At 42.3% G+C, this 12,500-nt stretch overlaps 1 protein-coding gene across 5 annotated transcripts in view; it reads left to right on the forward strand.

The window, feature by feature from the left end:
- Positions 1-12,500, forward strand: part of stat5a (signal transducer and activator of transcription 5a) — a 99,987-nt gene that overhangs the window by 60,550 nt on the left and 26,937 nt on the right. For 3 of the 5 annotated variants that reach the window (XM_017493166.3, XM_017493158.3, XM_053675884.1), the window contains 4 exons: positions 10,519-10,646; positions 11,443-11,599; positions 11,856-11,945; positions 12,244-12,418. In XM_017493166.3, coding sequence (XP_017348655.1) covers positions 10,519-10,646; positions 11,443-11,599; positions 11,856-11,945; positions 12,244-12,418 — 550 coding nt within the window. Of the gene's footprint in view, positions 477-10,518; positions 10,647-11,442; positions 11,600-11,855; positions 11,946-12,243; positions 12,419-12,500 lie in introns of all 5 variants that reach the window. The other 2 variants (XR_006984187.2, XM_017493148.3) reach the window with 1 other exon arrangement.

Below are 12,500 nucleotides of genomic sequence, written 5' to 3' on the forward strand. Positions count from 1 at the left end.
CACGATAAACACTGTGATTAAGGAGAGTAGAGGAGGGTGTGATGATATTAGCTGCGCAGTCGGGAGCCGTGGCAGATTTCGGGCGATTCTGAAGCATGAACAGCAAAAAAAAAAAAAAAAAAGATGTAACGGTACATTTTCAGTGTCATCCCGTGACGGCTATCTAATGTCAACATGGCCGAAATCCTCACTGTTTTTGAGCATCTGCGCCAGTAATGAAAAAACCAAAACGTAAACAAAAAAACTGCGTTTCGATCACTTTCCAGCTATCATCACGGTGTTAAATATTAAATTGCGGGGTGTTACGTTCTCCGGTGTATTCCTGTTCGCTCTATGTGCCACTCGTGTCGGTGGTGGGATGGGTTTCTTTTCTCTCTTCCCCCTTCTCTAGGCCCCGCCTACTGTATGCGTCACGTTCCGGCTTGCCACTGGATGACCACATCTGGATCTCTCCTATGCAAAATACGTCGATAAAGGCAAATAAATATCATTATATCTATCTAATATTATATAACTCGCCGGCCTGGTTTAGAATTGGGATGAGTTTGATTATTATCGGTAATAACGGTGAACTTTGGCGATGAGGAGGTTGTTTATCTTCCTTTGCTGCAGCTCTGGAGAAGGAAAATCGAGAGAAGAGACGACACTTGTGTTTCGCCGTCACTTCGTCCTCCGTGTTTGTTTTTCTCGCTTGCCTTACAGCCTGCGACCGGATTGGTCAGGCGCTCTGATAGATAAATAAATAAATAAATAAACGACAGCAACAAAGCAGTCAGCACAGCTTATTTCGTGCATCTCGAATAACATAAAGGTCAACGTCCGATATGCATTTCTCTCATCTTCCCTTATTTAATGGTGAGAAACCGGATTAACCAATCAGAATCGTGCGTTGCTCCATTTAGATCTGAATCAATAAGGTAAGATGTACAGTGTTACTAATATATTAGTAGCACATTAAGTGGAACTGTTATACATTTTCTACATTATTAATACGGTGACACTGGTTGATGGTAATTTGGGCTTCTACTACTCTCGGGCATTCCCCCAAAATGCATGAACGCATCACACTTATCGCACTTAGCATCGTACAGATCACACCTAGCATATTTCCTCGTGTCAGTCTGTCAGCACTGACCCCTTTACTTCACGTCCACCGTAAATATTCAGAAACGATCAATTCAGGAAGAATCAATCCCATAAAAGGAAACCCCGGGCGCTAAGGGATGAAGGCGATCGCCATGGTAGCTGTGTGCGCTGGACAGATGTGCAACGTGTATCAAGTGGCCAGCTGTTTGAATCAGTTATTACTGAGTTAAATGGAACTCACTTCCAACTTGCCACATATGGAAGTGATTTGAAAATAAAATTGGAAATGTCAAGATTCAGTGCAATTAAGGGGGAAAAAAATAATAATTCTGTTATCGATATGAGACAAGATCAGTGCCGATAAATTCACTGTACAAAACATCCGAGGGTCCATTAAGACCCATTTACTATGTTTTTTTTTTTTTTCTTCTTCTCTTATTAGCCTCTGAATTGTATCTTAAAGCCTGTTTGTAAGAACAGAATTATCTTTAATAACCACTTCCTACTCACTCAAAGTCCAATTTGTGGCTTTTTGCTAGCCATCAGGAAAACAGTGATTAGCACACAGATTAGACAGGGGCAGCACGGGCTAATGACGTGCATTCAGTTAAAAGAAGTCCGACTTCCCTCTGTCTAATTTAGGACGTGACGGCTTGAATTCTCGTAGGAATTTCACGGACGGTTGTATTCTCTGATACTAAAGGTGACGGATGACTCCAAACTAGCGGTAAGGATTCGTTGTATGTGACATTAGTTTCTTTGTTTCTGTGAATGGTTGAAATCCGCTTCCGTAATACAGCTGGCGCCTGCAGATCGCAGGTAGACGCACCGTACGATCATTACGTGTAGTTGAAGCGGTGCTACATCATCAGTACGCGTTTAAAAATATATGCCGCTTTCGACTTACCCGAGTCAGAATGATGTCATAATTCTGGGGAAATGGACGCCTACGTGTTGCTCTTTTTGTTTGCAGCAGTGTAGCTAGGTGACTGGGATGAGTGATGTATATTTTACTCCTAAAAACAGTGAACTGTATGGCTATATGTGAACTAGCCATGTCTGTATGTTGATGTAAAGTTGTTGTATATACTTGTTATATACAGTATAACTCATTTTATAAATAAAGAACTGCTACTTTGTGTCTTCTTAATGCTCTGAACAGCCATGTTGATTTGATGAACTCGGGGATGAGGAGACCATCAAGTAGGAATTACGAGTTGAGGGCGCATTTTCTTTGGCTTTCATAGTTGGAGTTTGGAAATTCAGAATTTTTGAGCTTTATTCGAAAAGCAGCAATTGATTGTTCGCAGAGCTAGCCCATTCTGTAGGTTTCAAAATCCAGCATCTATGGAAATTTCAAATAAAAAAAGGTTCTGGCTTCGGTCATTCTTTGGAGAAGATGGGAGCAAACACGCATCTATGCTATTGGTTGTGCTATGAAAAGATGCAAACTTTTTGTGCCCTAAGGCATCAAATCCAAGTGGTGCAGTCGACAGGGAAACAATGGCTTTGCCGATGCAAAGTGGATTCCCTGCTGATTATCTGTAGCTGGCCGTAGATGCCTCAAGAAAAATCGCCCTGAGACGGCACAAGGAGGAATCCTTGAGAAGATCCAGACTTATTACCCTTCCACAATAGTGTACTGTTAAGTCCGACAGTATTAAAGTGTGTTGAAATTGTGTTTGCTATGAGCCAATTGTTTATGATTGCTGCGTCAGCTCTCGGGTAAAAATCTACAGTATCCAGGTGAGATTATACACTGAAGAAAAGGTGAGAACTTGGGCATGAACTGTTTTGGGGGAAGTGCAAATCTTTAGAGTATCAGTGTGGTAGATCATGCACATGCTTCAACAATCTTTAGGGTATCCTATGAAAATAATCCACAATAATCTTTAGGGAATCCATGTAATTTATCCACTACAGTATTTAGGGTATCCATGTGGAAATGTCAACAACAATCTTTAGGGTATCCATGTGAGGCCATCCACAGCAGCATAGAGTGAGTCACAAGGTTCCATCAAGCAGGTCCAGAGGACTGGAGGAGCCACAGCAGTAAAAGTGTTTCAGGATCAGACCCTGACATCACATTAGGCAGCAGGAGTACACATACAGCTCTACAGAGAAAGAGCGAGAGGACGGATTATCAGGTATACCCTCATCTGCCCGGGTTTAAAAGTCTGTACGTTATGATCAAGGGGGGAATATGTTGCTTTGAGAAAAGGACAAATACATGAAATCCATCTGAGTGAAACCTTTTTGAGTTTTCTGCAATGCTTTGACTCATTTGGCCGTTATACACGCTGAGATAAGTCGTTTATGCACATCTGGCTCGAATATGTAGCGATTAAATGGGGGCAGAATTTGTGGAAAACCGTGGGAGGCGGAGCCTCACGTGCAGCGATACGGAGGATGTGCAGGTGCCCAGGACAAGCGGATTATGTGTCTGGGCTATTAGTAGGCTCATGGGTTAGCGGTCACCAGTGGATTTTATTTTGAGCAGCCAGGGGGAAAAAAACAACAACAATGATTTTCACAAAATACTTCTTTAATACGGTATTTAAAATAAATCTGCTGCAAGTACAGCACATGGTACTCGTTTTGAATCCCGTCGCCTGCTGCACTACAGACATCGCCCAGGCCGTTATCTGGCTGATAGTAGAACCGTTACTAATTGAATTCATTTGATTGAATGGATCTGTATCAGAACCATAAGTTTGTAGAAACAATGATGAAACCAACAAAACAGCTCTATGTTGGAGGATGGCACCTAGCATTAAATGCTCAAGCTAAATGATTACATGTCAGTCATCCTAGCAAACGTTACATAGTGTTCAAATACTTTCTCTTTTACACTAGGCCTTGGTGGAGTGGCTTTTTTATGCTTAAAAAAAAATATTAAAATATTGCCACTGAAATATCTCAGATTGTACATGTTCCTCATAACAAGACTCATTTTTTTCTACCAGACCTTTCCTCCATGGTGGTTTTTTCACACTCTCCGATCTTGCAGTCGAGTTGGTCAGGAGGTAAAACGCAATTGACGTCACTGAGGTTTTCTGAAATATTACGTTTTTTCAAAACTTTCAGCAACATGCTAGCATTTCTCTAGGATTACATGTAAAGAAAAGGGTGCTGGAGGTTGAGAAAAAATATGGCAAGTGTGAAAGCGGTCTCTTTCGCTAACTGATATTCATTCGTCTTCCTTCTTTCTCAGTCCAATTCCTGTTTGAGCGCTTTCTTTTTTGCTGTCTTTCATTTTGTAAATGTTTACTCTTGTAGTGTCAGCTGTTGCTGACAGCAGTGGAACTGGAAATCATTTTTTAGATAAGCATCAACATTCTCCAGTTTGCTACGCCTTCCCAGTAAGTGGCTATCTAATATGCTACCAGATTATTTGATATTTTGTCTTTTGCTGCCAGAAAAAAATATTGTATTGTCATGGCACCTTCGTTAAACGCTTGGTATAAAGTTTCGATCACTATGGAGTATTTGACATGCATGGAACATTCTTCGACAGATACTTTTTATTGTATCCGGACACCATATCTTACAGAAGCCCTAAGAGGCCATGCATTATTATTTTTTTAATTGTCGCTTTCCCGTGATCATGACTTGACGACACTTGAGAAGGAGGCTGTCAGATCTACAGATTTATTGCTGACGACATTATAGTGACCCTGGTTCTTCTCTGGGACACCCTTCTCTCTTAATGCGGCGATAATGTCCATCTCTACAGCGGACAATTATTAAATTTATGATGGCGAAGGCGACAATGTGCATGCAACACTTAGTCTTAAGGTGTGAGTTTTTCTCATGATAAAATTATGATGTGAGAAAACCACTTTTGTTATGTTGAGATCACGAGAAAATAATTTTGTTATGTTGAGATCACCAGAAAATGACTTTTGTTATGTTGAGATCACCAGAAAATGACTTTTGTTATGTTGAGATCATGAGAAAATAATTTTGTTATGTTGAGATCACCAGAAAATGACTTTTGTTATGTTGAGATCACCAGAAAATGACTTTTGTTATGTTGAGATCATGAGAAAATAATTTTGTTATGTTGAGATCACCAGAAAATGACTTTTGTTATGTTGAGATCATGAGAAAACCACTTTTGTTATGTTGAGATCATGAGAAAACCACTTTTGTTATGTTGAGATCACGAGAAAACCACTTTTGTTATGTTGAGATCACGAGAAAATGACTTTTGTTATGTTGAGATCACGAGAAAATGACTTTTGTTATGTTGAGATCACGAGAAAATGACTTTTGTTATGTCGAGATCACGAGAAAATGACTTTTGTTATGTCGAGATCATGAGAAAACCACTTTTGTTATGTCGAGATCACGAGAAAATGACTTTTGTTATGTTGAGATCACCAGAAAATGACTTTTGTTATGTTGAGATCATGAGAAAACCACTTTTGTTATGTTGAGATCACGAGAAAACCACTTTTGTTATGTTGAGATCACGAGAAAATGACTTTTGTTATGTTGAGATCACGAGAAAACCACTTTTGTTATGTCGAGATCACGAGAAAACCATTTCTGTTATGTCGAGATCACGAGAAAACCACTTTTGTTATGTCGAGATCACGAGAAAACGTCTGGGTTACCCTGTTCCCTAAGAAGGGAGATGGGAGAGCTATGGGAGTGCCTCTCGCGGGCGACCGGCATCGAAGCTTGTGTAAAATCATGCCTATTTATAGGCCTGCCATGATCAAGTGACGTGGCAATTAAGCGTGTCGCGTGATATAAATATGGCACGTGTGAACTGCGCCATCAGCCTCTATTATCTGAAGCAAAGAGGCAATTCACAGGCCTGCCCCGGTATGACAAAGCTACGCAACGTCTCGTTTCCTTCTCAGGGAACAGGGTTACATGCGTAACCCAGACGTTCCCTTTCAAAGGGAACTTTGACGTCGCGTTTAGCATAACACTATGGGAACGAGAATACCCACTCCGTCATACCGAGGGTACGGCCTGTTAACAAAGACCCAAGCCTGAGGTTCACTGCAAGACACTCGAGCCCGGGGCGGAATGAATATCCAGGCTGTAATAACGAATTAATGTGTGTGGCGTAGACCACCCTGCAGCAGCACACACATCCACTATCCAATTAGAGATGTGCTGCTTTGACACAGCATCACCTCTACTGTCGCCACCAAAGCAGACCAGCAGCTGCTCTGACTTACGCCACTGGCCGGAGTGGTGGACGTAAATACAGAGAGCCCTTACTGGACACAGCAGGTGCATTCTCTTTTGTTCCGGTGTGGGGAATGGAGGAGGGCAGAAAGCCTGCAACACCACACGGTGGGCAGCCGATGTAGGCACCTTTAGGAAAATAATCCGGCATAGGATACAGGAAGGCCTTGGCTAATCCAGGGGCAAAGTCAAGGCAGGAAGGGGCAACAGAGAGAGCTTGTAGATCTCCTACTCGCCGGAGAGATGTCAGGGCCAGCAGAAGAGCTACCTTTAGAGTCAGAAGCTTCGCAGAGGCTGACTCTAAGGGCTCAAATGGGGCACCTGACAGACCTTCCAGGACCACAGAAAGGTCCCAGGAAAGTATGCGCGACCTGCAGATGGGCCTCAGCCACTTGACACCACGCATAAACCTCGAAGTTAGAGGATGTTGCCCCACAGAGGCTCCACCAACAGGGGCGTGGGTGGCTGACATGGCGGCCACGTAAACCCTGTTCGTAGAAGGAGCCCACCCCACTGAGAAACGTTCTTGTAAGAACTCCAGGACTGTAGCTATTGCGCAGTTCACTTGGTCTACAGTGGATCCCTGTGGATGGGAATCTCCCAAGGAGTGCCATCTAGCAGGGATATTATCTCTGAGAACCATATTCGAGCTGGCCAATAAGGTGCTACTAGCAGCAGACGTAGCCTGTCTTGGCGAACTCTTGCTAGAACTTGTGGGAGCAGCGCGATCGGGGGAAAAGCATACAGATGTCACCTTGGCCACATGTGCACCATGGCGTCCAGCCCTAATTGTGCGGGAGGAGTGAGGGCGAACCACAGCGGGCCGTGTGTTGTCTCCTCGGAGGCAAACACATGCAGTCTCGCTTGGTCAAACCTCGCCATATGGACTCCACCACTTGTGGTTGGAGCCACCAATTCCTGGGCCTCAGCCCCTGCCTCAACAGGATGTCTGCCCCCATATTCCCAGAATGTACATTGCACTCACTGACAAACTTTCCTTCTGCCCAGAGAAGAATTAGTTGCGCTTGCCTGAACAGGGGGCGCGGACATAATCCTCCCTGGTGGTCAATATATGAGACCACCGGTGTGTTGTCTGTAAACACATGGTGACCTCGATTGAAGAAGAAGGAATTTCAGTGCTAGAAATATGGCCCACATTTCTAGGAAATTTATATGCCGCTCCAGATGAGGGCCGCTCCAGAGACCGTGAGCTGGACAGCTGTCTAAGACCGTGCTCCAGCCTGTGAGGGAGGTGTCTGACATTACCGTCTTGCCCTAAGGAAACACCCCTAGAGTGTGGCCCAAGGCTAGAAACCAGGGACACTCAAATTTTCAGAGCACGTACACATCACCGTGTGACACAGATTACTCTCACAAGTTTCGTCCTTGGACGAAACCCCCAACATCTCAGCCACCACTGAACGGTCTCCTGTGCAAGCTCACTCTCTCACTCATATTTTTCTCTCTCGCTCGTTCCTTTTTTCTCTCTCTCTTTTTTTTAAAGGGATAGAAAAGTTCTGAGATAAGATTCTTGAGAAAAGATAGAGCGGAAATGAAGCGTCTTTTTTGTTTCTTTACACAAACAACCCCCCGTTCACAGGTGCCATATTTATATCACGCGACGCGCTTAATTGCCACATCACCTGATCATGGCAGGCCTATAAATAAGCATGATTTTACACAAGCTTGAGATGCCGGTCACACGCGAGAGGCGCTCCCATAGTGTTATGCTAAATGCAACGTCGAAGTTCCCTTTGAAAGGGAACCACTTTTGTTATGTTGCGATCATGAGAAAACCACTTTTGTTATGCTGAGATCACAATAATAATAATAATAATAATAATAATAATAATAATAATAATAATAATAATAATAATGCATGGCCTCTTAGGACTTCCGTATTATCTTGAACGGGTTGTTTTGTAACGTTTTATGGTTTGATAAGTTATAATCTAACCCATTGTACACAACTTCTCCCCTTTTATATTTTATTATTTTATTTCATTACGTTTTATTTGATAAGTTTTATCCCTATATCTGTAAATCTGTAGGCTTTTCCCCTTCAATTGGTGCCGTATCTACACTCCCTCCTTGTTAAAAAGAAGAGTTGTGCATTGCTCGAGTGGTTAAATTCTCATCGTTAACAAAATGTTGATAAAAAAAACATTCCTATTTATAAAAAAAAAAAAAAAAACAAAACTTTTTAGTCGTTCCTTCTACAAAGAGCGATTATCCGATTGCCAGCACATTCAGAGCGCTTCAAATGTTGGGTTTTTTTTTTGTTGTTGTTTTTTTGTACAGCTGATGACAGACCCCATGACAGACACCGAGACGTTTTATCTCAGTCCATCTATCAGTGGAAGCTATCAGGATGCAAACAAATACGATTAACAGAAGGCATAAGCTGATATTACCATGAGAAGATACACTGGACACTCTCTGGTGCCACACCTTCATTTTTTATCTACTCTGCCCATCTGGTGTTTTTATCCAGATTGTGTATTTTAGCTGCTTGGTTTAGGAATGTGTGTGTGTGTGTGTGTGTGTGTGTGTGTGTGTGTGTGTGTGTGTGATGCCGCACTTGAATGATCCCAAAAGATTTAGAAACTAGGAATAAAGCCCTATTGATTTACGTGATCTCTCTACCTCTATTTCTCCTTTATTAATCTCTTCTCACTGCCGTCAGAACGGCAATATCGGCGCGGCAGTAAGTCGATCGGACATAAAGACAAAATGTTTTTTTTTTTTTTTTTTGTATAAAAAAAAAAACCCAACAAAAAACGTTTGCAGTCGACGCCACTCCGAAGCCTATAGTCGCAGGCGACGTGGTGTGCCGTCGGAGCTCTTTCAGCGCTCGCTGCTCGAGGCTTTAAAGATTACTGATTTGTTTTCGCAGAATACAAATGGAAATTATATTCACACCGACAACTTCCTGTTCTTTGAGTTACCATTTTACCATTGATCTTAAAAATAGTAGTAAAAGTATCCTCTTTGCATTTTGCCAGCCTTCTCGTTGTGACAGGAAATCCTGTTTCCATGTAAATGGTGGGGGGGGGGGGGCAGAAGTATAACACAGATCTGGAAACAGCAGGGACAGAACATGTGTGAAAGTGGTTTTGGAAAACCGAGACGAGTTGATGACCGTCGCTTCTCGTTTTCTGCAACGCAGCCTAAAATCGAGCATGCTTGAGAGGGACGCGACAGGTGTGTTGATGCAGGGGAACACTAAAGCTGTGCAGTGATGTGGGCTGAGAGGCCAACAAAATCATAGTTACAAGTGCGGAGACTCAGGATTGTCTTCGAGCCCCGAGTTTCCGAGTTGGGGGCGTAGCAGTAAGAAAACATGGTGGAACCAATGGATGCAACGTCTGTAGTTAAGTTGATGGTAAATTTGTTGAAAGTTAATTTCCCGCACAAAATACCATAGAATTGTACAGTTAAGATATAATATGTAACGCTAAACTTGACACTGGCTTCATAACTTGATTAAAAACATAAAAAAGCTAAACACACCTTGCTGTATTTTTTTTGTAGTTAATTAAAAGAAGGTGCACCGCCATTTTGCTCCGACTAAAGTGACTTGAGCGCACCTGACGTCGTAATTATGACTTCCCAACTCGTAAATACGAACTTCCCAGGAGTCCTTGAACGCACTGGAAGCCCCGCCCCCTTCCCAGATCTCATGTTAGTAACGTTTTAGCCAGAGCTCTTGTCTTGACCGGATTGAACATGTAAATACCAGTTGAAAGATGCGACCTCGCTTTCTGCCAAGGAGAATATTTCAAGTATATTAATGTATAATAAACTCGTGTTATGTTTGAATTGGCTAACAGACCAGTATTTAAAAAAAAAAAAAAAAAAAAAAAAAAACATTTAAAAGATGAAAGAAAGCACATTTTCTCTATCAGAATTATAGTGTCAAATCTGACATTTGCAAATCATTTTTAATGGTAATAATTAGCAAGGGATTAAAAAACACTGCTCAGTGTTTCACTGTTTTGCAAAGGTTGCCATGGTGACGTGAGCAACTTCTGGAAAGTCCAAAGAAAGGACTGCAATCTGCCTGCTTTACTTTTTTGCTCAGTTGCAGGGTCATAAAAAGGGAAGGTACTTTTTGTTTTCGCGAAACTTGTAATGGTTTACTGTAACGGCCGTATCAAAGAGCAAGGATATCGAAAGCTTTCAAATGAAACTAAACGGTGCAACTGTCTGCTCTTTCAGATGGCGGTGTGGATTCAGGCCCAGCAGCTGCAGGGTGACGCCCTGCACCAGATGCAGTCTCTCTACGGACAGCATTTCCCCATAGAGGTGCGACACTACCTGTCCCAGTGGATAGAGGGCCAACTCTGGTACGTGCCTCTGTGTGATGACCAAATAAGTGTCTCTAACGCAGCACTGATGAATTCTTGAATCTGATTGGTCTGAAGGTGTCGAAAATAAAAGATACAGCAGCTCTGACAGTAGTGCCGGCTGTAATTCAAATCACAGGTTTATATTAATGCGCTTATTAATACTAATAGGTTATCGTTTCTATAGTAACGGCTCACACACATGGACCTGTATGGTGGACATTCTACATAGTCTAAGCCTAATAATTAGAGATGCACCGATGTGTCGGCCGATAAAGGCTATTTTCCCCGCCATCGGCCAATAGTTTAAGAACATCCGATGGTCAGGGCGGATTATATCCTGTCAATCAAAAGAGGGCGGGAATACACGCCGATATCACTCTGAATAATCGGTTATCAGTATCAGCTGAGAAACGAATCGGTGCGTCTCTACTAATAATACATGGATGATTACATGGAAACATGTTTCAATAAAAAAGAAGTGCATATGATCGTTGATATGGTGAAGTTTTCTGTACGGAGATGTTTATTTAACATCCGTGGAAAAAGACTCCAGTGTCAGTACGTTTTCCCAATACGGAGTAGTCTTTAGGACAGAGGACTTTGTGGTTTCTGGTTTCTTGGTAAAAAAAATTTTTGTCTTTGTGAGGCTGGTAATGGAAAGTCTGTTTATAGCTGCTGTAACATAAATGATAACAGGAACTAACTTGTCTCGCAGACGTTCCTGTAACACCACGCCCCGTGTATTTAAAAGGTTATAATCATGACACTTATATTTTTCTTGACGATCTCTCAGGGACTCTATCGACCTGGAGAACCCGCAGGAGGAGTTTAAAGCCAAGCGCTTGCTGGACAGTCTAATTCAAGAACTACAGAAAAAAGCAGAACATCAAATGGGAGAGGATGGCTTTCTGCTCAAGATCAAACTAGGCCACTACGCTTCACAGTTAAAGGTAAACACATATAAACACACACACACACACACACACACACCCACACACACTCCTTGCTTTATGCCTCAGAGCAACAGCACACAAAACATAAACACATACACGAGCAGTATGTAGGCAGGCCGTCTTCCTACTCATAAACTAGACAGAGGTGCAGCGTAAGAGTGGTGAGGACGATGATCATCTGTAACGGATACGTGAGAGGACATGCATAATGACGACAGTCAAGATGAAACGGAGAGAACGTGTTGTATTTCAGAGCACATACGACCGATGTCCGCTGGAGCTGGTGAGATGCATCAAACACATTCTCTACACAGAGCAGAGACTCGTCAGGGAAGCTACTAATGTAAGTAATAGTATCACACACACACACACATATTCTTTATGAAATTCTGATTATGAAAGCGGAAGCTTCTTGGTTTCACAGTTGTGTAACACTCTAGATTAGTGTATATTTGGGCAATATTTCTTAATTAGTTTCATTTTTATATTTAAAACGTATTTTTGTAAATATAGACTCTAAAATGTTAATCTTTTCTGTTTACGTTGTACGCTGACAAGAGTCAGCAAACACTTTAACACTGTAGTTAAAACAGACCTCTCTGTGTGTGTGTGTGTGTGTGTGTGTGTGTGTGTGTTTATAGTCAAGTTCTCCGTTGAGCGGGATGATGGACAGCATGTCTCAGAAGTACCAGCAGATAAACCAGGCTTTTGAGGAGCTGAGGATCCTGACTCAGGACACGGAGAACGACTTGCGCAAGCTTCAACACAACCAGGAGTACTTCATTATACAGTATCAGGAGAGTCTCCGAATACAGGGTACACACACACATGCGCACACAAACGCGCACACTTACACACACAAACATGTTTTGCATTACTTAGCCATGACTGTTTCATT

Source organism: Ictalurus punctatus, chromosome 2, assembly GCF_001660625.3.
Source record: "Ictalurus punctatus breed USDA103 chromosome 2, Coco_2.0, whole genome shotgun sequence".
NCBI lineage: Eukaryota > Metazoa > Chordata > Actinopteri > Siluriformes > Ictaluridae > Ictalurus > Ictalurus punctatus.